The 22,386-nt window shown below is 40.3% G+C and overlaps 2 protein-coding genes across 2 annotated transcripts; both read left to right on the forward strand.

The window, feature by feature from the left end:
* Positions 1-354: 354 nt before the first annotated feature.
* On the forward strand, positions 355-4,394 carry LOC143402484 (cationic trypsin-3-like). Its single transcript, XM_076859990.2, has 5 exons — positions 355-394; positions 1,795-1,957; positions 2,818-3,071; positions 3,564-3,700; positions 4,245-4,394. Exons 1-5 carry the CDS (start codon positions 355-357, stop codon positions 4,392-4,394), a joined length of 744 nt encoding a protein of 247 aa, XP_076716105.1.
* A 9,951-nt stretch (positions 4,395-14,345) lies between these two features.
* Positions 14,346-20,452, forward strand: LOC143397091 (putative inactive serine protease 58). The gene is made up of 5 exons (XM_076853103.2): positions 14,346-14,385; positions 15,275-15,428; positions 16,948-17,198; positions 19,836-19,984; positions 20,303-20,452. Exons 1-5 carry the CDS (start codon positions 14,346-14,348, stop codon positions 20,450-20,452), a joined length of 744 nt encoding a protein of 247 aa, XP_076709218.2.
* The last annotated feature ends 1,934 nt before the right edge of the window (positions 20,453-22,386 follow it).

The following is a 22,386-nucleotide window of genomic DNA, read 5'->3' on the forward strand; positions in this document are numbered from 1 at the left end:
AAACAAAGGACCTTAGGTTTTTGTCTAGGAATGAAGAAACCTGGAGCTTTGTGACCTGTGACCTATGACCTAAATCCAACTTATTTTCCTATTGTGGGGAATACTTCCCACCAGGTGCGTCTTTGATTTCCATTCTCACAACCTTCAAGAAAAATGGAAAAATGTAGATGTTTAAATTTGATGCTGAGTCACCTTCTGTATCAGAGAAGTGACTCTAAATTTAGATATGTAAGTTTCCAGTGAAATCACTTTCCTGGCTCCTGTGGCCATGGGTGTCAATGACAAACTGTAGGTATAAATACCTATGGATGGGAAGCCTCCATCCCATTCCCAGTCCAGACTCAGTGAGCAGCCATGAAGACCTTCATTCTCCTTGCTCTCCTGGGAGCTGCTGGTGAGTCTTTTTAATGAACAATCAGCAGGTGTCGATCCTCTCTGTGATAGATTGCTTTGTGCTCAGGAAAGCATCCATGAATGCTGGATGCAGGTCTGTACTCAGGAAGGGTGAAATATCTAAACAGCAGGGTCAGGCATACAGGTTTAGGGATATTGACATTTTATTTTCCCTACAAAGGTTATGGTCATCAGGACAGGTTCAAATAAACAGCATAGAAAAGGAAATCCTGGCAAATTCTATGAAGAATGAGAGATAGGGAAAGAAGAGTCTACGTGAAAGGAATACACATCTTGACCTAAGAATTTGGAATTAACAACTGAAACTAATTTTTGCCTCTTGAAAAGGTTGTGAATGTCAAAGGTTGGGTCTCCTGGATACTAAAGAGCTAGTTGTTACCCGAGATCTAAGGTATTTATTTTTTTCAAGAATAAAAGCTTTAGGTATTTTTTGTTACAACTTTCCTAATGATATCTCCACATGTCCTTAAATCATGAAAAAAAAAATTAAAAAATGACTGTTTCTGTTTTGATACCAGTAATTTTTATACTACTAAAAAGTAATACTATTTTTTCCTAAATTGGGTTGATTTAAATTTGATACATGTAGTTTCATGTTTGGAAACTTCTCTCCTAACCTCATTTTAAAATATTGGAAAAATGGAGCTCATATAATAGAATCACAGACATTTTGAATGGTAAGAAATCTTGACAAATCAATGGGCCACACTAGAATATGCCAGAGACATTAGCAAATATTACAAAGATAAATGAGTTAAGGGCAGTGTGGGGGCGGGGAAACATAATGTTCTGTCAGATGATTTAATGGAAATTTAGACTTGAACCAAGGAGATAAATTGAAAGAATAAAAGTACACAACTCTTTATTTCCTTCCAGACCATAATATTCTCAGGTGGCTTCTAAAAGTTTCTTTCTGTTACTTTATGGAGAAAGCTATCCAATACCAATACCCCATCCACCAGCACAGACATATACCAACAAAATTCCTAGAGAGATTTCTACCTATTTCTATGTCTGGGTTGCAGGGTTTTGAGTAAAAAGCATTCCTTATGGTAGTCAGGCATGTACTGTGTAAAAAGTGTGTGTGTGTGTGTGTGTGTGTGTGTGTGTGTGTGAGAAAGCAACACATAAGAACATGAAATGTCAAATTTAAAGCATAAATTTAAACACTAGATGCTAATTAATAGTAATATTACAAGCATTAAGTGGTAAAGATAGGAAATATTTTTAAAAATACATACCTTAAATTTCCTTATTCTGTTTCATTGTGACAATAAAAAAATTGCCATCTCTTTTCTGGTTAATCTGCAAAAACTTCATGGTGGCGTAGAAATTGCAAGATGGATCTGTTTAACAAAGTTCTCAACTTTTTCCTGTCAGTTGCACTTCCCATTGATGGCGATGATGACAAGATTGTAGGGGGCTATACCTGTGAGAAGAATTCCCTGCCCTACCAGGTGTCCCTCAACATTGGCTTCCACAATTGTGGTGGCTCCCTCATCAGTGACCAGTGGGTACTGTCGGCAGCTCACTGCTACAGGCCGTAAGTGACCAATGCTCAAATGCTGTTCTCTAAGATCAATTCATTCTATGGGACCACCAGAGCACAATGGGGCAAACCACAGTGTGATGTTTGGGGGGGCAAAGCTTTCAGATCCAGGTTCAGTTTCAGAAGCATCATGTCATTATCCACGTTATATTTCAAATAGTTGGGGTGTGGGATGATCTTGGCTGCATCAATGAATAGCTAATCACCCTCATTGACATTGACCCCAATTATACCCTCAAGTATTGTGTGATGCAATACTTGTGAGAGACAGTTTCATGCTGCAATGCCCTTATTGTCTTTGATGAGGGGAAACAGTGGCAGATGAATTATCCCCGGAATTAGCTTAAGAATATGAGTCAATACAGTCCTACCCATCATCACTTAACAAAAGAAATGGTGTGTGGAGACAATAAAATGCATGTATGCCAAGAGAAACATTAAAATTGCATAATTCTTTCCATTCTCTAAGTATTCTGTTATAATTCTCACTCTTGTCTCATCGCCCTACGATACTCAGTGACACTAACTGGTGGAGAAGTGGCAGGTGTTGGTTAATCTCCACCAATCTCCTTTTCATCTCCAAATATGTTATTGGGTCATTTGGTTTCTATTACTATACCTTACTGTTTTAACAAGATGATGGATTGTGATTAGTTATTAGCAGTGAAACTTACCTAAGAAATTCTCTGACCTGCTCCACATTTGGTAGCGCACAATAATACCTTGAGTAAAAGATTGCCCATGTGACTGAGAGTTTGAAGAGAATGGTACTTGGGTTTGGGCTCATGATTAGGGGATCAGAAGAAGGAGAAGTTATTGTTCATACTTAGGAAACTTTTAATTCTTAACACCAGGAAAATTCAGGTGCGTCTGGGAGAACACAACATCAATGTCATCGAGGGTGATGAGCAATTCATTGATGCCGCCAAGATCATCCCACACCCCAACTTTTCAATAGATACTGCGGATAATGACATCATGCTTCTGAAACTGAAATCACCTGCTACCATCAGCTCTCGTGTATCCACTATCTCTCTGCCAAGATCCTGTCCAACTGTGGAGACTGAGTGTCTTGTGTCTGGCTGGGGCAACACACTGAGCTCTGGAGGTAAATGTCACCATGAACACAGGTACAAAGTCTCAGAACACCAGAGGCAAATACACATGTAGGATTATTTAATCCAAATTTTAACAGAAGTTATTATTGGAAATAAGCAGTCTTAGAGTACACTATTTAAGTGGTAAAGATTTATTTCCTGAGGGCATGCAGAACACACAACAGACAGGAACTTGTTATAAGAGGTAACTGTATTTAATTAAGTGTGTGTAGTGATATACAGAGAACTAGGCCTGTATACAGGCCTAGTTACAAGACTGTTACAAAACAGTCTCTGGACTTGAGATCTTGCCCACCAAGTTTATGGTTAGAGCAGGAAGAACTTGTTGATTATAACTAAAAAATTCTCCCTAATTAGAAGTCATTGGCAACTGGGATAACAGTGGGAACATCCTGAAAGACAGGATGTGCGGTGGGGAAAAAAAAAAATTTTTTTCATCCACATTGTGAGTAATTTTCCATTTGCACTGTTTCACTCAACAGTCAAATATCCTGATCTTCTGCAGTGCCTGGATGCTCCAGTGCTCTCTGACACTGCTTGCCATAAGGCCTACCCAGGCATGATCACTAGCAACATGTTCTGTCTGGGCTTCCTGGAGGGAGGAAAGGACTCCTGCCAGGTGAGTGTCTGCTACTCTGCCTCTGTCCAGCTCTGTCTCACTCTCCTTCTCCGTCATATTTTTTTTTCCTTTTCTGAAATATAGAATACTGTAAAACTGACCCCAGGAATGATTGTGAGAAGTGAGCAATATCATTAAGACAACTACAAGTTTTCTTTCTGTGATATTGATGATGAATAGTAAGGAAAAATAGATGAAAAGAAGATGATGCATAAGCCCTGATATCCAGGCACCCTTCTGAGTGGTATCTGGTGGAATGGGATAGCTGTTAAGAGGAGCAGGGCTGGTGGGATGGCATTCAATCTCTTCAGTCCTCAGCTTTGCTTGAGCTGTGGAGCTATTACAGAAATAGGAGGGGCTACAGAAAAAGAGGAATAATAGGTATAATGAGATTGAGGGTTGGATTTCCAGGGGTAGAGAAGGTGTTCCATGGAGGATCGGCAGTCTGTAATAATGGCCCAAGGATAAGGACAGAAGCCTGTGCAGCCCATTCTGCCCCCTGGACATGGACATGAGCTCTGATTTTCTTTTCCTTCTTCTTCAGTGTGACTCTGGTGGCCCTGTGGCCTGCAATGGAGAGCTCCAGGGCATTGTCTCCTGGGGCACTGGCTGTGCTCTGAAGGGCAAACCTGGAGTCTACACCAAGGTCTGCAAATACTTGGACTGGATTCAGGAGACCATCGCCGCCAACTAAACACCTTTATGTCTTCATGATCCAATGCTGCTAATGAACTTCTCCCTTCTTCTATGCCTGAAATCAATATCTCAATAAAGCCATTTTGCTGCATACTACATCTGCCCAAGAATGGTCCTTGCTTTGGTTCTGATGAGCTTTCTCCTGACAGTTGCTACCAAGTAAGAAGGTTAATAGACCACTTGCTTTTTTATGGATAGGACACAATTTGAAGTTTTTTTAGTCCTTCATCAAACCTAATACATTTTAACTTATCAAACACCTACTATGCAGCAGACTCTGTGGGTAGCATTGCAGATACACAAGTAAAGATCATTGCTTAACACTTTATTTTTTTCAAAATAATTACCAGTTTTATTATTAACATATTACATGTATTTTGTTTGGAAATTGAACTATAGTATGCATTTGGTCATGCATTGGTCTTGATAGATCAAGAGTTCATAGATGACAACATTTTAACTCTAGTACCAAGAGTTAAAATCAATTGCCAAAGTCATCAAAATACTTCAGAGTAAAGTTTCAATGAAACCCAAATGGTCCCTATTCACAGTGCATCACTGATTCTGTGACAGGTGTTCTGCATTTTATTCTTCAAACCATCTAAACCTCAGGATAAAGGACATATCTAGCTGCAGATTTTTTTAATTACAGTTTTTTTTTTTTATTTCACATCTTCCAAGGATCCACCTACATATATGTTCCCATTCTCCAAGATCTTGTTTTCTGGCTGGAAGATCATTGCTATAGCAGGCATGGCCTCTGAAGACTATCTCAGCCCCCTCCCACCACCCATGTCTCTTCAAGTCCAGCCCCAGATTAGGTACTAATTTCAACCAGAGGCCATAGGAAGTACAAATTTGGATAAATTCGTAGAAAATAGATGTATGCTAGGTCTTAAAGGTCATCTAGAGGTATGATCTGTCCCCCTCAGCCCTCCCTGAGAGTGTACCCACACACTCTGCCTTGGTTCCTTCTCCAGCTCTTCCCGAGATCTTCCTCTTCCCATGGATCACCCAGAGAAGGTTCACAGTGGAAGCTTCCACACAGGATTCCCATGCAGATGTATTGGAAGGACTCACTAAGCCCTGAGCACAAGCACATTGGAGTACATGGAGCAGGACTGAAGGGGAAACTGCAGCCTCAGAGACAGGTGAAGAGAACACTGTGTTACAGCTCAGTATGCTGTAACAATACCAGAGTCGGGTGCCTTACACACCACATGCTGTTTCTCACAGTTCTGAGGGCTGGTGAGGAACGCCCAAGGCATGTCTCGGGGGAGCCAGCTTCCTAGTTTGCTGACGTACTGTTTTAGGCAGTTTTTTTACTAAGGACCAGAACAGAACAACTGTAGAGGAGGAAAGGTTTATTTCAGGGCTCATGGCTTCAGAGATCTTGGTTTATAGAAGGCTGGCTCCACTCCTTGGGGCTCGAGGTGAACCTACATCATAGTGGAAAAGTGTGGCAGAGGGAAGCTGCTCACATGATGACCAGGAAGCAGAGAGACAGGTCTCCACTTGGCAGATACAAAAATATACCCTAAAGCCACATCACCAATTCCCACCTCCTCCAGCACACCCCACCGCCTCAGTTACCACTCAGTTAATTCCTGTTAGGAGATTAATTTACTGATTGGGTTGAGACCCTCACAACCCAATTATTTCTCCTCAGAATCTGCTTACGGAATCTCACACATGAGCTTTTGAGGGACACCTCGCATCCAAACCTAACCATATCCTCAGCCTCCTGTCAAATCCATGAACCCTTCCTGGCTTCATCCCCTGAAACTTATCTAAACTTCATTACTTCCCAAGAGTTCCACCCTCCAGTGCTAACTATTTGGAGGCTAAAATCAACATAGGAATTCAGGACGACACAAACAAGTGGTCTATAATAGACATCTCAAGAGAGGTAGTACAGGAAGAAACCTGAGCTCATCAGTGCACATCAGAAGAGAGACCCTTCTTTTTAGTATATTGTTGATCCTTGCTTCATTGAATCCAAGTACTTGATGGTCAAATGTTTATGACTGTTTAACTGAATTAAGATAGGATTGCTGCCAAAAAATACGGGAATATTTAAATGGCGAGAACAATCTTCACCAGAATAATCAGATATGTTTATGAAAAGTCAGAAACAACTCAAATAAAGTTTAATAGCATGTTGACTAAATAAATATGCCTTTTGTTTCCATGTGAAAATGTATAGGTATTCTGTTCATTAATCAAGCATGTACTCTTCAAATACTTCCTAAGTGCCTATAAATTACTGGCTTTGATTTATACACTGTATGTATAAATGTGTACAGTGCAGACACATCCACTGTCTTCCTGGTGGATACAGGCTGATGGGTAAGCAGACAGGAAGTCAGTAGAATGTGAGGGTGACCCCGGCAGGTGCTGTGAGGAAGACACTGGATAAGGGGACACGTGACTGGAAAGTACAGGCCTTCTTCAAAAGCAAAATCAAAGAAAAACACCAAAGACCCATCAAAATGTACTGCAATTTAACCTAACGAGCCATTCAGTGGTGTAGAGGAGATTACTGAAACATACTGATTGCAAATAAATGGCTAATTCATGATTCAGTAATATCCAGAGAGGCATGGCATCTTTGCAGCACATAATGAGGAAATGTGAAGAGATCAAAAGCTGAGACTGGGGGAAACTGGCTGTGGACTAGGCTTTTTTATTGCTGTATCTAATTATTTTAAGAGAAGAATTCTTTTATCTCTTGCTTCTGGAAATTTGGAGAGTATAAATCAAATCTCAACTTCATGATTACAACATTTTATAGCTATGTAAATTAGTGACCTACTAGTACTTCAAAGCTTATTTACTTATGTAAAAATTTCATATATATATATATATATATATATATATATATATATATGAATGAATTATACACACACACACACACATGTGAATATATCTCCATTGGACAAAGTAACTTTGCTTCAACTGGGTATTTTTTAAAATCTAGTTGTTAGTTCTCTCATTACCAAGCAATAATCCTCAACATGTTCTAACAATCAGTTGAACCAAGAAAATTTATTTTAATTAGACAAATATAAGCCTCTTTTCCCTGAGATCTTACTGAATTTATCATTTTAATGCAACCATTGTTAACTTTTGAGAAGTAACTTGTATTTAAAATGTGTTTTTAAATGTAAATACTATTTTCTTATTATTTTAGTTTCTTGTTTTAAATTCAATAAAGAATATTGAAATCTGTTGAAAGTAAAAGAATTTAAAATTCTTTAGTCTTAGAGATACTTATTAGTTCTTAATAGCACCGTTCATTCACATTCAATATCTATCCTATCTAAGGCTATGGGGTTATCAAATCTCTTGAAATAATCCCAGTTTTCAATGGTCCCTTTGTTTCTCCATTTTTTTATGAGTTCTAAGCTTCTACAGAATAAGCAACTCATTTTTTTCTCCACTAACTGATGTAGTATTCTCACCTGAGGCACAACAGATGCCTTCAAGAAAACTAATCTGTTGGTTATGTATGCCCTCTAACACTATCTCTAACACTATTCCAGTAGTCCATGGTTATAAATACATGTGTGTGTGTGTGTGTGTGTATTTCCACACATGAAAATAACCAACTTACAGAGCTGATTGTATTAGAGTTTGAATACCAATAGTATGGGGTTGTAATTATTTCTCATAACATTCATGCTCTGTATCTATAGGAAGAAATAAAAGGTTATAAAACAAAAGATCATGCACTCTAGGAATCACAGGATGTGCCATGCTGGTGTGTGCCCTTATCATCTGACTTTACTTCCTTGTGGACAGGCTGAGCTGACTTCTGAGGAACTGCTCATCCAGGTTCTGCACTTGCGCTGTGCTTGGCCATTTCTCCCCCGGGAGGAAAAGCTCACTCATGATGGAAGACAATTGCTCCAACAGGACCCCATCAGCTGTGTAGTCACCAGGATTTTCAACGTCCTCCTTACACGTTTCATCTCTTAAGGATCAAACTTTTGAACTTAAAAACTGCAGTTTTAATATCATAACCCTTGTGGGGCCTGTGGCCCTCCCCCATAATCCCAGCTATTCAGAAAGCTGATGGGGGCAGGAGGATCCTGATCCTGGCCAGCCCTGGCAGCGTAGTGAGATCCTGTATCAAAATGAAAAATAAAAAGCACAGGAATATAGCTCAGTGGTGGAGCATCTCTGGGCTTTATCCCCAGGACCACCAAAAATAAAAATAATAAAATCAATAACCCTCTCCTTAATCTCCTAAAGATCTTTTTGATTTATTGTTCTTGTTTCCCTGTTAAGATTGTTCATCTTTAGAAAGGAGAGGTGCCAAATAGTGCCATATCTAGGAAAAATAAATTGGATGTAGTGTAGTTTAATCAATTTCCTTTATTTTTATAATTGCTTTACATATATATTTTTTAAAATCCTCATTTCAAGATTTAATTTTTTTGTTATTAGCTGAGTAATTTGACCTCCTTACTCCAATCATAATCATCAACATTTTTGTTGAATCTACACTTTCATAAGCTACTGGCATAGAAGAGTTTCACTCTCCCAAGTGAGAGCTAATTGTATGTGTTTTACTGTATAAGCTGTGCAATCTGAAGGTGAGATCTAATTGGTGAGAACAGTGATTCTTTAAAAAGAGGAAAGTAGATATATAAAGGAGAAAAAGAGGTTAGAAAGGATAAGACTAAGGAAGACACTTTTTAAAAAATCATAAAGACAGGGGCTGGGGTTGTGGCTCAGTGGTAGAGCACTTGCCTCACACGTGTGAGGCACTGGGTTCAATTCTCAGCATCACGTATAAATACCAATTGCAATGGTATCAACCTAAGTCAGGAGGCTGACGCCTTGAGGTCAGCTCATCTGATAACGGGTAAGGACCATATGTACTATTGGACAACCTAAGGCAGGCACGGTCCCTAAGCCACATGCTTGTTGTTTAAACAGAGAGGGGGAGATGTTCAGAGCCACAGCCGAAGGGGCCCCAGCAAACTTCCAGCTGCCAGCTGATTGGCTCCTCTGTGGTGATGCTCATTGGGCTGTTTCCCCACCCTTTCAGACCACAGAGCTGCTTATTGGGGGACTCTTTTGGCTCTGCCCATGTGACCCAGCCAATCGGCCTCAAAAGCAAGAGGAGTGGGGGATTGAGAGGCTCCCCCGAAGCTGGTGGTGGCAGTTGGGCTCTGAGGGAATTCCTGAAGAGCTCTTGTGGTGCGGCCTGTGTGTTCTAAAAATAAAGTTCGGTTCTGCTTGACAAGTGGCTCGTGAATTGTCCCCAGCCAGACTGCAGCATTATGAATAAAATAAAGGGCCATCAACATTAAAAAATTTTTAAAAAATCATAAAGATGGATTCTTTATAAACATCCAGCTGTATGATATACAACATGAATTCTCTTCTTCAATTTCCCAGAATAATTTTTCTACTTTGTTTCAAAGTTGAATCTGGTTTGGAGAATGAGATAGAATAATGTGTAGATGAGCCGCAAGACCGACATGGGATGAAAGGTGAGGTTTTCTATAAGAAGCTGCCATGTCCAGGGTAAGGAGAACCAGCAGGCTGGTAGGAGCACAGTTGCTTCAGGATACCAAGACAAGGGCCTTTGTTCAACTGAAAACTAGTTTTCTGTAGCTCTGGGTGCCTCCAAAATATTTTCTTCAAATACCGTATCATCCAACATTCAGACAAGAAATAAAAACTACATCAGCAGGATAAAGAAGAAACATTTTAATATAAAGAACTACTTTTTTTTTTTAGTGAGGGAGGGAAATCACATAGAATGGGACAAAGCAAACAAAAAACAGCTTTGGAATGTCTGACATGTGAAGAGTAGACAACTCTAAATGAAATTCTGGTGTTTTATTATTGTTGCTTAATTTTGGAGTTCTTTTTTTGTGAATTTTCCCCAATAAACAGGTGTTAGGTTTTATGACAGATAATACTGGTTGTCAATGAAATTTCCAGGATGTTTAGTTCACAAAGTCATCACTATTTTCTAAACAAACCCCTTGACACTAATCTCTAGGGATAAAGCCAACTGACCATGAGCAGAGCACGCAGCAGCTCTGGAGGCTTCCTGGGCTCACCTGTCCCATCCTTATCCTCCTGTAATTTCTCATAGTCTCACGTGATGTGAGACTATGAGAAATTGCAGGATTACATCACAGGATGTCCCAAGTGAAACAGAATTGCAGGGAGTAATGCACTTTCCCCAAAAGAGAAGCACAGTGGGCTGGGGAGACCATAAATCCCCAAAGGCTCAAGGATTCTCAATTCCTGACCTCAGGATAAATATTAAAATAATATTTATTCTCACAGGAGGAAACAAGTTTTAGGATGGTGCTGAAACCAAAACAAACAACTCTAAGAACTAGAAACATATTGAAGGTTTTTGTTTGTTTGTTTGCCTTCTTGTTACAGTACTCAAGAATAATTTCTCACTTTTGCAGAGGTGAAAAATGGAATAGTAACAATTTGTAACAAATAGTAAGTATGTTCTAGGTACTACACACTATGCTTAAGAAATTAAAAATAATATTTATCCTCACACTGATTTGTGAAAATATACACTAATATTCTTCCCATTAGAATATCAAAGCTTAACAAGATTAAATGTTTTTCTCAGGATAAAACAGCTAGTAAGTCCATAGGAACTGAACCCCAGTTGGACTCCAGAGCCCATGTTTCTCATTGCTATGTAAAGACACATTGAACTCTGAGAAATATTTAGGGATAGCCCAACACTATTTTAGGCATTAAGATAAAATGGCATCCAGAAGGTCTTGAAAATAAGTAACACTTATTTCACTTAACCAACATTTATTTATAGGACATTTACTATTTAATTTCAGGCACCCTGGCAATCCTTCTCCAGATGACCTTGAGATTCCCCCACCCCCACCACTCGCCATCATATAGCCACTTCCCAGAATTGCCCCTCTAATGTGGAATGGAGAAAACACAAAGATGATGAAAAATGGATATTAGGACTAAATACCATAATATCTTAGGCAGTGAAATTTCTTTTGTGACCCTCTAGATTGAGGGGGACTTTTTTTTATAGGGAACCTCCTCACTCAAGCAGAATCACCACCCTTAAGAAAACCCACTTGGGTCCCCACCGTTAAAAATGGAGTAGAGTTGGAAGTGATTTGCCACATGTTCTGATTATTGATGTCTGCTTTATAAAGGACCTCAGATAGATGAGTAAAGTAACAGCCGTCATTGATTATTATTGTAGTTTCTGACTCGAGGGTCTGACTGGGCTTAACTCCACAGTTCTTGCTTGGGGTCACTCATTTATAGTCAGTTGGTGGCTGGGCATGGAGGCACCTCAAAGGCTTCCTCACTCACATTTGGTAGTTGATGCTGCCTGTCAGCTGGCCAGAGCACTTATGCCTGCCTCTCCAGGAGGCTTCCATATGGGACATTCTAGGCTTCCTTATAGTGTAGTGTCTGGCGTCCAAGAATATGTTCCTCAAAATAAGATAGTCAGAGAGACACGAAATAGTGTAAAAAACGATGCCAGTCTACATTCCAGGGGGAAAGAATTAGACTTTGCCTTTTGTAGGGAGAAGGTATACCACATCATCTGATATCCAAAAAGAAGTCTCTTGGAGATTTAGTTGTGCTAGTTGGGGTCACAATTGAGTGACTCTGAATGAAATGTTGTATATGGGGACTCATGAATAGGATGGTGATGACAGGACCTCAGGTCCCTTAAGTGTGTTGCCCTCTTACTTCTCCACACGGCGCATCGTTGTTCTCTAGCCTATTTGTTTTTTTTCCTCTTAGAAAAGTAAGAAAACATATTTTAAAAGTGAGAAAATTGACTGAAGTTGCCCTCATATTTTCATCGACGAGGACTTGAGAGAGGACCAGATTGAGAACAGGTAGAGAGATGGGTTTCACAGTGAAGATATTAACAAAAATGCTCAGTTCTCCTGTGGTGGCTTAAAAACAGACAAAGGTATCTGTCTTAATATTGGGGCTTATTGGGAACAGGAATGGTAGCTGGCCAAGACAGGTAGAGGAAAACAAAAAAAAATAAGGACCCAAGGCAGGTCCCAACAATGTAGCAGGAACCAAGCTCTGGTAGGAGAGTCCATGTGCTTCAGGGTCAGAGTTTCCCTTAATATATCCAAATCCTCCGTGAGTCTGAAACCCACTCCAGCACGAGGTTAGTGGTAAATTGATAAATGAAGTTGAGATAGATGTTTTCATGTATTGGGACAAACCAGAATAAAGATAACTGAAGAAATTGATAGAAATAAGTTCCAGTCCTATCAGATAAATCTTTGGAAAGAGCAGAGAGGTGCTGGGCTTCCTAAAATGTCATGAGTGGAAGGCTTAAGCTGCGTGATTATGAGCAAGATTTTTAAACTTAGAGCTTCAGCATATTTGTAGAAAATGAGTATCAATGACACTTAACTTATAGGCCATTATAAAGGATAAGTGAGTTCACACATACAGGACATGTGACACATGGTAAAAACTCAATAAATGGGGACCTTATTATTATAAATCACGTTTTAACGATTTGGATACTAAAGAAATGGAATCCTCAAAGTAGAACACTTAGGAATATCCAGATGACATATTTTAAGTTAAAAATTAAATTTCACAAGAACTAAGTTTGTATATATTTTTTACAGATAGAGGAATGCTATTTTTATAGTCTCTCATAACTGATCAGTTCTTCATCTACTATGGCAAAGGTCAGTCCAGGGCTGCCTGTTTTGCATTTGTTCAATCTCTGTAAAATCTGGGGTTCAACCCATGATTTAGTACTTATCTCTGGGAGACAGAAAAGTATCATGGTAAGATTATCTTACAAAATGGAGTGTGGTACATCTAGAAAAAGAATGGGTATAAAGTTTGGTTTTATTCACTATTCCATAGGAAAGCATCCCAGTTCTGAAGATCTAGAGCATGTTGGCAGGGTTATTTTGTCCTACACCTTCAGAGGGAGGGGTAAATAAGTTTAAGTAGTGGGATTTAGATTCTGGGTTATTTTGCAAACAGTGGGGAAGCTCTGTCCATTGGATTAATAGAAAATGTTACTTGAGTGTAGCTTGTTTCAAGGAAATAGACTATCTGATACTAGCTCATCATTCATGAAATGAAAGAGGAGAACTTGGAGGATCTTGTCTGCCTTCGTCAGCAGGTACAAGAAAAGGGGGAAAGATCTGATTGACCTGCAGCAGGTCAACAGGGGGTGACTCAATTCCTCTCCTTCACCCATATCATGGAGCTATGAGGAAAGGACAAGTGCATGGAAAGTCTGATCCAAGTCTGGTGGGAAGAAGGTTCTTGGTGGTAATTCATCTTCTAGAACACAGAAGGGTGAGGAAATTTCTTACCTATCCCTGTTTTCTGGAAGCACACAGGGTCCAAGTAGAGTTCAACTTTGCCACAGGGCATCTTGAGACCTTGTTCTGAGTTTCGACTTTGCCACTAACTTCTGTGAGAATCGCAACTTCCTCATCACCAAACTGAGGAGAAAAGAAAGAGAAAAGGTTTATCCAATGCATTTTATACCCCAGTGTTCTGTGAGTCAGTGGAGACAGCAGAGGGATTTTGGGAAAAAAAAGGGAAATGACAGGGGAAGGTAGGGAGTGAGGTTTAAAGTCACAAAGGAAGGAGGGGACCACAAAGAAAGGCTATGTCACAGAGAGGGAGGGAAGAGGTGATCAGGTTATATAATGACGCCTCGGGAGACTTCAGGGATCAGAGAGGAGGCACCAGAGCTTGCTTGGGTCTGTCCCTTCCTCTCCTTCACCCACATCTGAGTTGGCTCCTTAGACAACGGGTCTTGATAAGAACTAGTTTGAAGACTTCCGTAAGACCTTTATTTCTCTCCGTACCTCTCAATTCCCCACTGTTCTTATCAAGGATTTTGGGACTCATTTTGGATCAACTTTCTGCTCTAGAAGGATTGCAGTCTGCCATGAAGGATTTTCTCATTCTCGTGCTCTTGAGTGCAACTGGTGAGAGTTTGGGCCTGATTCCTACCTCGGGAAATATGCAGGGGTTGGAAGGGCATCTGAAGAGAGCAGCAACTGCTGCAGGAGATGAACTAAAGCACCTGGATGCACAGCTGGTCCTCTGGACCTGCTCTGAGTCCCTCTGATGCCCGATGCCTGTGAGCAACTCAGGACATACCCACTGCCATGCCCTGTTCAGTCCTGGGACCTGCTCTTTGAGCTCGTGGGCATGTGATTTTCTCCTGCACAGCCAGGTGGTTTCCTTTCCCAGAGCAGATGGTTATTCGAGGATGTGGGCCTAGAAAGGGAGGGCAGGCAGGTCAGGGGTTCAGGAAGCCCCCTGTTATCCCACTTCTTTCCAAGTCAGGAAAATCTTTTATCCCCATTCTTGTCAAAGTTAATTTTTTAAAATATTTTTTTTAGTTGTAGATGGACACAATATCTTTATTTTTATTTGTTTATTTTTATGTGGTGCTGAAGGTCAAACCCGGGGCCTCATGCATGTGAGGCAAGCACTCTACCACCAAGCTACAATCCCAGCCCAGAAGTTAATTTTTAAAATAATGTATTTAGGGTGTTCATTTAATTTTTTCAGTTTTATAACACACAGTACAGTCAATGGGCATTTCTCATCAACACGAGATGAGCACATAAGTTAGTGTCACCAAACTTCAATATAATTTCATATCAAGCAAAAATACATGTCAAATTCCTTAATGTGTAGAGCTCAGGTGGTGTGGATGGTTTTCTCTTATTTTTTAAAATGTCAAGAATAAATTAAAGAACTCTGTACTATCCTTGAAAACTTTCCGTTAGAGAACACCAGCATAGCCAGTCATGATTTCTTTTCTTCTTTGTCTCTCCACCCACCTATGACCCCTTGATGCTCCAGGACTTATTGTGGAAAATGTTTCTAATGAAAAGAAAAAAACACAAGATGATTTTACTATTCCTTACATGGTCTATCTGAAATCCACCCCAGAGCCCTGTGTTGGGTGTCTCATCCACCCCCAGTGGGTATTGACAGCTGCTCACTGCCCCTTACCGTAAGTAGCCCTTTGCTTATGGAATCAGGGGGAGATTATTCAAATAGATGTAAGTCTGGTAAAATAGCCTAGCAAGTTTTTGATGGAATTGGAAGATCCATGAAGATAGAGAAGCTTCTTTTCAATAGAATACACAGTCGGGTGTTTTAAGTAGAGATCCAGAGGAAGAGGTCATAAGATTTTCATGGGAGGTAAATAATATTCTCTCATCATTAGTCTATAGCAACAGCTGTTTCATGCACTGAGAAGACAGTGAGGAAACAGGATGGAAATCATTTTCCAACTTGGAGCTTACATCTGGTAGAGGAAGCAAGCCAAAATAAGCAAATAGCTGAAAATAAGGCATGAAACAGAACATCAAGTTGCAATGTAAAGGAGCAATGTATAGGGTAACCTGCCAGGCCTCTCTGAAGACATGAGAGCAACAGGAAGAGGAAGCAGTCAGACAAATATAGTGTAGAGGGTATTCCAGATCCAGGGATCACTATTTTTATAGTTTTTGAGGTAGAAAAGATAGTAGGGTATTTGGCCAACTGAGGAATTGGTATTGACTGATTATACTGGGTCAGGGGATGTTCCATAGGATAAGAATTGCCCCTGCCTCTTAAGCAGAGTCTCACCATGCAGGTAACAGAAGGGCAGGAGGGCATCATGCACAATAATGATGCACAATAATGTCACATCTGCACTTTTGTTGGGCATGCAAATGGGTCACGTGAAGGGAGTCCTACTCAGTTGCAGGAGTATAAAGGGCCATTTCAAACTTGCAACTCTCAGCCACCTGGTTGTCAAGACGGTTTATTCCAACACAGATTGAAAGCCTGGCCTCTGTATCAGGAGGAACAGAAAGGAAATAAGTCAGCTCTCATCCTCCTGGACTTAGAGTTAGAAAATCAGACGTTCTTTCTATCACCCATATTTAACACGTGAACTGCTTTGGGCAGGTTATTAGGAGCCCAGGAATTATTAGGTATGTTGCATGATTAGACTGCTGAAAATGGAAGTAGGTGAGTCTAAATGGGGATTATAAGGGATTATAAGCAAAAAGACTTCTGGCAGTCTCAACAAACTACTAGGAGAATCTCGTGAGTCTTTGATCAATCTAGATAAGACATGGTAAGTATAGTGATATGGGCCTGAGAAAATCATCAAAACACCTAAGAATATCCAGAAACAGTGTGTCCCATGTCCCATGTACGTGGTCAAGACAGTGTAGGGTAGATGAAGCACTGTGGAATCACTGACTGCGGTACCATCACACCACCTACTAATTCAGATTATCCAAATCTTAACACCTGACCCTTGAGTGCATTACAGGTCAGGCTTCATAAAAGCATGTCTGTAATACAATGGTCCTGTCAAGAATTTTATTTCTACAGACAAAGATACATCACTGCAGCTTTCAGGTTAATAAATGAAATTAAGATGATAGGAGAAGGCAACTTCTGACCTTTTTTGTACGATGACATTGTTGACTCTCCTCTTTCCCATTTCCTTGCCTTTTTTTTTCCTTCCAAAGCATCAAAATTCGACTTGGAGTTTATCAACCCAGCATCAACAATAAAAAAGAGCAGGTACAAAATTATTCATTGACTATGACTCACCCTGACTTTGATGCAAACTCTCTGGAAAATGACCTGATGATGATAAAACTCTCCAAACCTGTGGTACTCAACAACCATGTGGGGACCATTGCCATATCCTTGGAGCCCATCGCATCTAACGAGTCCTGCTTCATCCCCACCTGGACTTGGAATGACTACAAAAACCGTGAGTGCTCTTCATCCTGAGGAGGTTGGAGCTGGGAAAACGTGGTCAGATACACTTGATGGAAAGAGCTGGTATGAGCAATGTTCTTGCTCCTAGAGGGATTTCTGCCAAGCTTTATGTGGCCAGAATTGGAAGTCAAAGATAAAATTTGGAGATTGGCTATGGGGCAGCTAATAAGACACCAAAAATGGAGCAGGCAGTAATTGTTGTATATGTAGAACATTTAAGGCCAGAGTCCAGGGAACTCTGGACTTTAAAATAAAGATGGGGAATCAGTTTTCCCACTTGGAGCTTACATTCTAGTAGAGGAAGCAAGCAAAAATAAGTAAATGGCCAAAAATAAAGCACAAAACCGAATATCAAGCTGCAATATAAGGGAACAGTATATAGGGTGACCTGTCAGGCCTCTCTGAAGACATGGGAGCAACAGGAATAGGAAGAGGTCAGACAAATACAGTGTGGAGGGTAGTCCAGACCCAGGGTATTCTAGACCATTACAAATGGCACATACAGATGGAGTGTCCTCATGCACAGACAGTAGGCCAAGAGGGTGGTTGCTAATTGAGACTTTCAAAGAACCCCACCCAAAAGCAGGGGGAAAAGAAAAACAAATCTTACAGGACAAGATGAAGCCACAGAGTTTATATTCCACCCCCCACCACAGAGAACCCAGCCTGTGCAGAGTCATGATAATCCATTCATTCCAGGTGACCCTGAGAGAGAGGAGAGGAGGGTGGTTGCAGAACCACCTGTCCTATCACCAGAGATGGCTCCCTGCTGAGATTACTTACTAATCTCACCCTCCTGATATATCTGAGATCTCCCTGTAGAGGCAGAAGACTTGGGTGGTTCATAGAAAGTTGATTATTATGACTTCCTGAAGGTGTCTTTCTGGCCACACATACCTTATGGTCACCACCCATGTTGTAGGCACTCATCCTCCTCTGTGAGCCCAAATTTGGATGAGCAGAGAGATTTGATGTCTGTGGGAGATGTCTGTCTTCTCATGGGCACTTTGAAAATAAAGTTAGTGAATCTGTTGGTCCCTGTTGGCAGATAACTTCATGTGACTGCTAATAACCACTTATGCTCTCTTTAAGTATTGTCAAAACCTGCTGACTCGGGTTTAAACCCTGCATCTGGCACCCACAGATGGTCTGTTTGTTCTGCGAAAACAAATAACTTGGGACTTTTAAAATAATTATGTTATTTAAAAGCAAAAAAAAAAAAAAAAAGAAATGAGAACTTTTATATTTTCAGTGTGTTGCAATTTCACATTTCAATTTAGAAGCAAAGTACCTGGGAATCTTAGGTGAATATATTTTCTGAACAAAAAATTACAACATGTGATTTTTGTCCTTAACTTAAGTCTTATTCAAAGCAATTTGGATAACACCTTACAAAAGTATTCCTTGACATACCATTTGTAAATAAAATAAAACCATGCAAAGGTTTTTATGGTGTGGGCTCTACATGTCATTTATAGTGAGGGACCACTATAAATAAGAATTTTTTTATTCCAAGTAATTTATTTCATCTAGCTTGTTAAACATATTTTAATTAGGACATATAAAACCATAAAACTAAACATAACTTCTCTCTGTTTTATTTTTTCTGTTCTGAGACTTTCTGGTTTAATCTGCTTTGGGGCATTTTTTGGATATACTCTATCAGAAAAATCCTGCTCCTTAAGAGCCACCAGGCTTAGTATGATCAGTCTCTGATCACTTTTTGTTTCTTCTTCCTTCATACTCTCTACCAGAGATTAAAATTACACAAACCTGTAGCTAGAGTCCCTGCATCTTGAAATTGACAGTGTAAAAAACAATTACCATGAAAGAGATGAACAGAATGATTTCTGGGGGAGAAATATGTCTTTACATACAGATAACACACTTCTAAGAAATCAGTTTATAAATAATCTATTTGAAATCATGTACCACATGCTTCAGTGATGGAAGACATACAACACTGGTCCCTTAAAATTATAATGAAGCTGAAAAATTCCTATTGCCTAGTGTTTTTCACTTTATCTTTTCAGATATATTTACATACTTTAATCCATACTATTGTGGTACAATTACCTGCACTGTCCAGTACAGTGACTTGCCATATGTGTTTGTAGCCTAGGAGCAGTGGCCATCCCTCATAGCCCAGGTGTGCAGTGGACTGTCCCAGCTAGGTGTGTGAAATACATTCTATGACATTCTTAGAGCAAAATAACCTGCTTTGGCATTTCTCAATCATTGGCAACCCATGACTCCAATTTGAAAAGCAGTTCTACACCATAAACATAGTTACCAATGTAAAGAAAATGAAGTAGATGCCAAAAGGAAAAGATGGTGTGTAGACCACGGAGACTTGGCCTTTTTACTATCTTTCTTCTAGTGGCCACTCATCATCTTTACACAGTTGTTTCAAAGGTATAGACGTTAATTAAAGATTTGGTGACTGGTGGAAGGGGACTTATGAATCTGCTTCTTCCACACAGATTCTGAACCAAGAACCTCAAGAAGGGTGGAATGTGGGTTGAAATATTCTCAGGGATGAATTTGTCTCCATCATAGGGGTTGATCATAAGGGCACTTGGGATAAGGAGCTAAACTCTGGAATCCATTTGTCTTCTCGTTCCCACAGTCAGTGACCCAGACATCATGACATGGATAAGCCAACATCCTCTTTCTGCCCGTGACTGCCAGGATGTGCTCCAACAACAAGAAGAAACAAAACCAAAATTAAACATCATGTGTGTGGGACAACCTCTAAGCCTCATAACTAAAGTAAAGGTATGGTTCCCTATGGTAAGACAGTGTGGGCTCCACGGGGCAGAGAGGTGACAATAGGGTGCTAATCCCCGAAGCTCTCCACAGAGTAAAGGGCAGAGATCTGGGGTCGCCATCTGTCCTTTCCCCTTCTTACACTCAGGTTGGATCAAGCTTAAACTGAGAAGGGTGAGGCTTCTCTGCATGTGAAGAGAGGCTTGTCACTTCTCAAGCAGTAGAAATCCATTCCCTTACACGATTTTGCTACTATAGTGCATCACTTCATGGGTTTACTCTTGTGTGACAACAAAGTTACGTCAACATGTTCCTTCTCCCTGGCAGGAAGTTTCAGCTGCTCCAGCCATCTGCAGTGGGAGGCTGCATGGACTCTTGACCTGGGCAAAAGCAGGTTATACCCTGGGAAATGAGGGATTCTTTACAGAAATTTATGCCTATTCAAGATGGATCATGAAGATCATGGAATCCTATTGAGGTGTCCGTTCCCCATCCCCTCAGCCTGATCTCTTCATATTCTCTACACTGGATCTACAACTCTTCATCTTTTCTCTTCGTGAACATGGCTCAAGGGGAATATATTCAATAAAAACAAAAAGGCACCAGAAATTTGTCATGACTTCTGCTTTCTTTGTCATGTGAACTTTGAAATGATGAGAAATTTAGCAACACCCCAACTATTTGTCCATTCATACAACAATCATGGTACCACCAACTATTTAGTACACACTGCATTCGCTGGAGGTACATGCAAGGGTATGGAATGACCTTTGTCATTGGTCAGTCCATTGTTGTAGCAACTGTGATCATGGAGGTGAACAATGATCTCTAAGGGCATAAATCTAAGCATTTAGGTGGAATCACAGGAGGAACCATCAAGGAGGCAGACCATTGGGGAGGTATCAGAAAAGCAAATAAAAATGCGAAAGTGTGATATGTTCTGGAAAAATACATGGAAATGAGTAACACCTGAAGGTAGAAAATAAATGATAGAGGAAGAGAAAGAATGTAGTAAGATTCCATGTATTCTATAACCGCTGGCCCCATTCAAAATGTGAGTCTCTCTCAACCTGCTTTCTTTCCCAGCTTTGTCCCTGTGTCCCCCACTTCCTGGTGCTGATTCCTTGTCACAAATACATCTGTATTTGTGACACCATGATTGTTTTTTTTTTAAATAAAGCCCTCAACTGAGCCCTCAACTGAGCACTTCTTGAAATGTCTACAGCACTTGATTCTGTATTTTCCAAGTCAATTGTCAATTGTTTGCCTAACTTCACAGCACCATTTCAGAGCATCTCCTCTCTTCTCACACCTTGGATACAATGCTCAATTTTAGCAGATGCCTTCTGGCTTGGGAGCAGGGGAGATATCATCTACGACAGCTGCCACCACCAAATCTGCAAACATACCCATCTCCCCTAACTTCCTTACAGACTTGCTTTATTGATTATCTTTTTTTGGCTTGAATTTATTTATGCATGTATTTGAGCATTTATCATTTCTATATGTAGGGGAACTTCAAGACCCTTCTAGTTATTTTGAAATAGATCATAAGATACCATACACTATTTTACCTTACTGCTGCAGAACATAAGAACAAATTTCTCCTGAGTGTTTTGGTACCTCCTATCTTTCCTCTCTGATGACTTCTTCCTGCCACCACTTAAGCCAGATAAATCCTCTCATCTAAAATACAAAGACATGCTTCCTAGACCCCCTCCCTGACTGCTCTCTCTTCAGTTGTAGGTTTTCTGAAATATCTGTTCTGTGTCTCTGGTCTGTCTCTCCTTGCTGGTGTCTCTGCTCATACTCTGCTCTTTTGACCTGGTTTGTCTTTCCAGAGACTTCTCCTCATCTGTTCAGTTGTCTAGTTTCTACCGATCCTTCAAGTCTCAGAAATCACTTCCCAAAGGGGATCTTCTTTTAAATGTTTCTCTGCCCCACTTCACTTCCCACACCGTGACATTCATGATGATGATTCTTATGACATCTGTCTCCTTAATTAGACTATGATACTCCAGCACAGGTTCCTCATCTCCCTTACCATTAAATCATTGATATCTGAGAAAACACCAGCCCACAGGATACATTTGTATTAGCTTTCCAATGCTGCATTAAAATCCTCACCAGAGACAGCAGGACTTCAAACATCATCACACATTTATCATCTGACAGTTTTAGTCCAGGCCAGACTGAGCTGCATTGTCTTAACTAGCCTACAGGGGAAGAATTTGCTTCTGCGCTTATGCAAGTGGAAGAATTCATTTTCTTGTGTTTATATGACACAGGACCTTGACTCTCTGCTGGCTGTCAGCTGAAAGCCAGACTCAGATCCTTGTGCTGTCCCTTAGTTGACAAAGGTTCCCAACCACTGTGTATCCTCAAAATGGCTTCCTAAATAGCTACTACTT

Source organism: Callospermophilus lateralis, chromosome 1 (genome assembly GCF_048772815.1).
Source record: "Callospermophilus lateralis isolate mCalLat2 chromosome 1, mCalLat2.hap1, whole genome shotgun sequence".
In the NCBI taxonomy this organism is placed as follows: Eukaryota; Metazoa; Chordata; class Mammalia; order Rodentia; family Sciuridae; genus Callospermophilus; species Callospermophilus lateralis.

Excerpts from the sequence above, each read along its gene's own strand:
- LOC143402484 (XM_076859990.2), top strand. The coding sequence starts at position 355 with ATGAAGACCTTCATTCTCCTTGCTCTCCTGGGAGCTGCTG. Across the intron at positions 395-1,794 it reads TGCTCTCCTGGGAGCTGCTG|TTGCACTTCCCATTGATGGC; the intron begins GTGAGTCTTTTT and ends TTTTCCTGTCAG. Across the intron at positions 3,701-4,244 it reads GAGGAAAGGACTCCTGCCAG|TGTGACTCTGGTGGCCCTGT; the intron begins GTGAGTGTCTGC and ends CTTCTTCTTCAG.
- LOC143397091 (XM_076853103.2), top strand. The coding sequence starts at position 14,346 with ATGAAGGATTTTCTCATTCTCGTGCTCTTGAGTGCAACTG. Across the intron at positions 15,429-16,947 it reads GCTGCTCACTGCCCCTTACC|CATCAAAATTCGACTTGGAG; the intron begins GTAAGTAGCCCT and ends TTCCTTCCAAAG. Across the intron at positions 17,199-19,835 it reads TTGGAATGACTACAAAAACC|TCAGTGACCCAGACATCATG; the intron begins GTGAGTGCTCTT and ends TCGTTCCCACAG.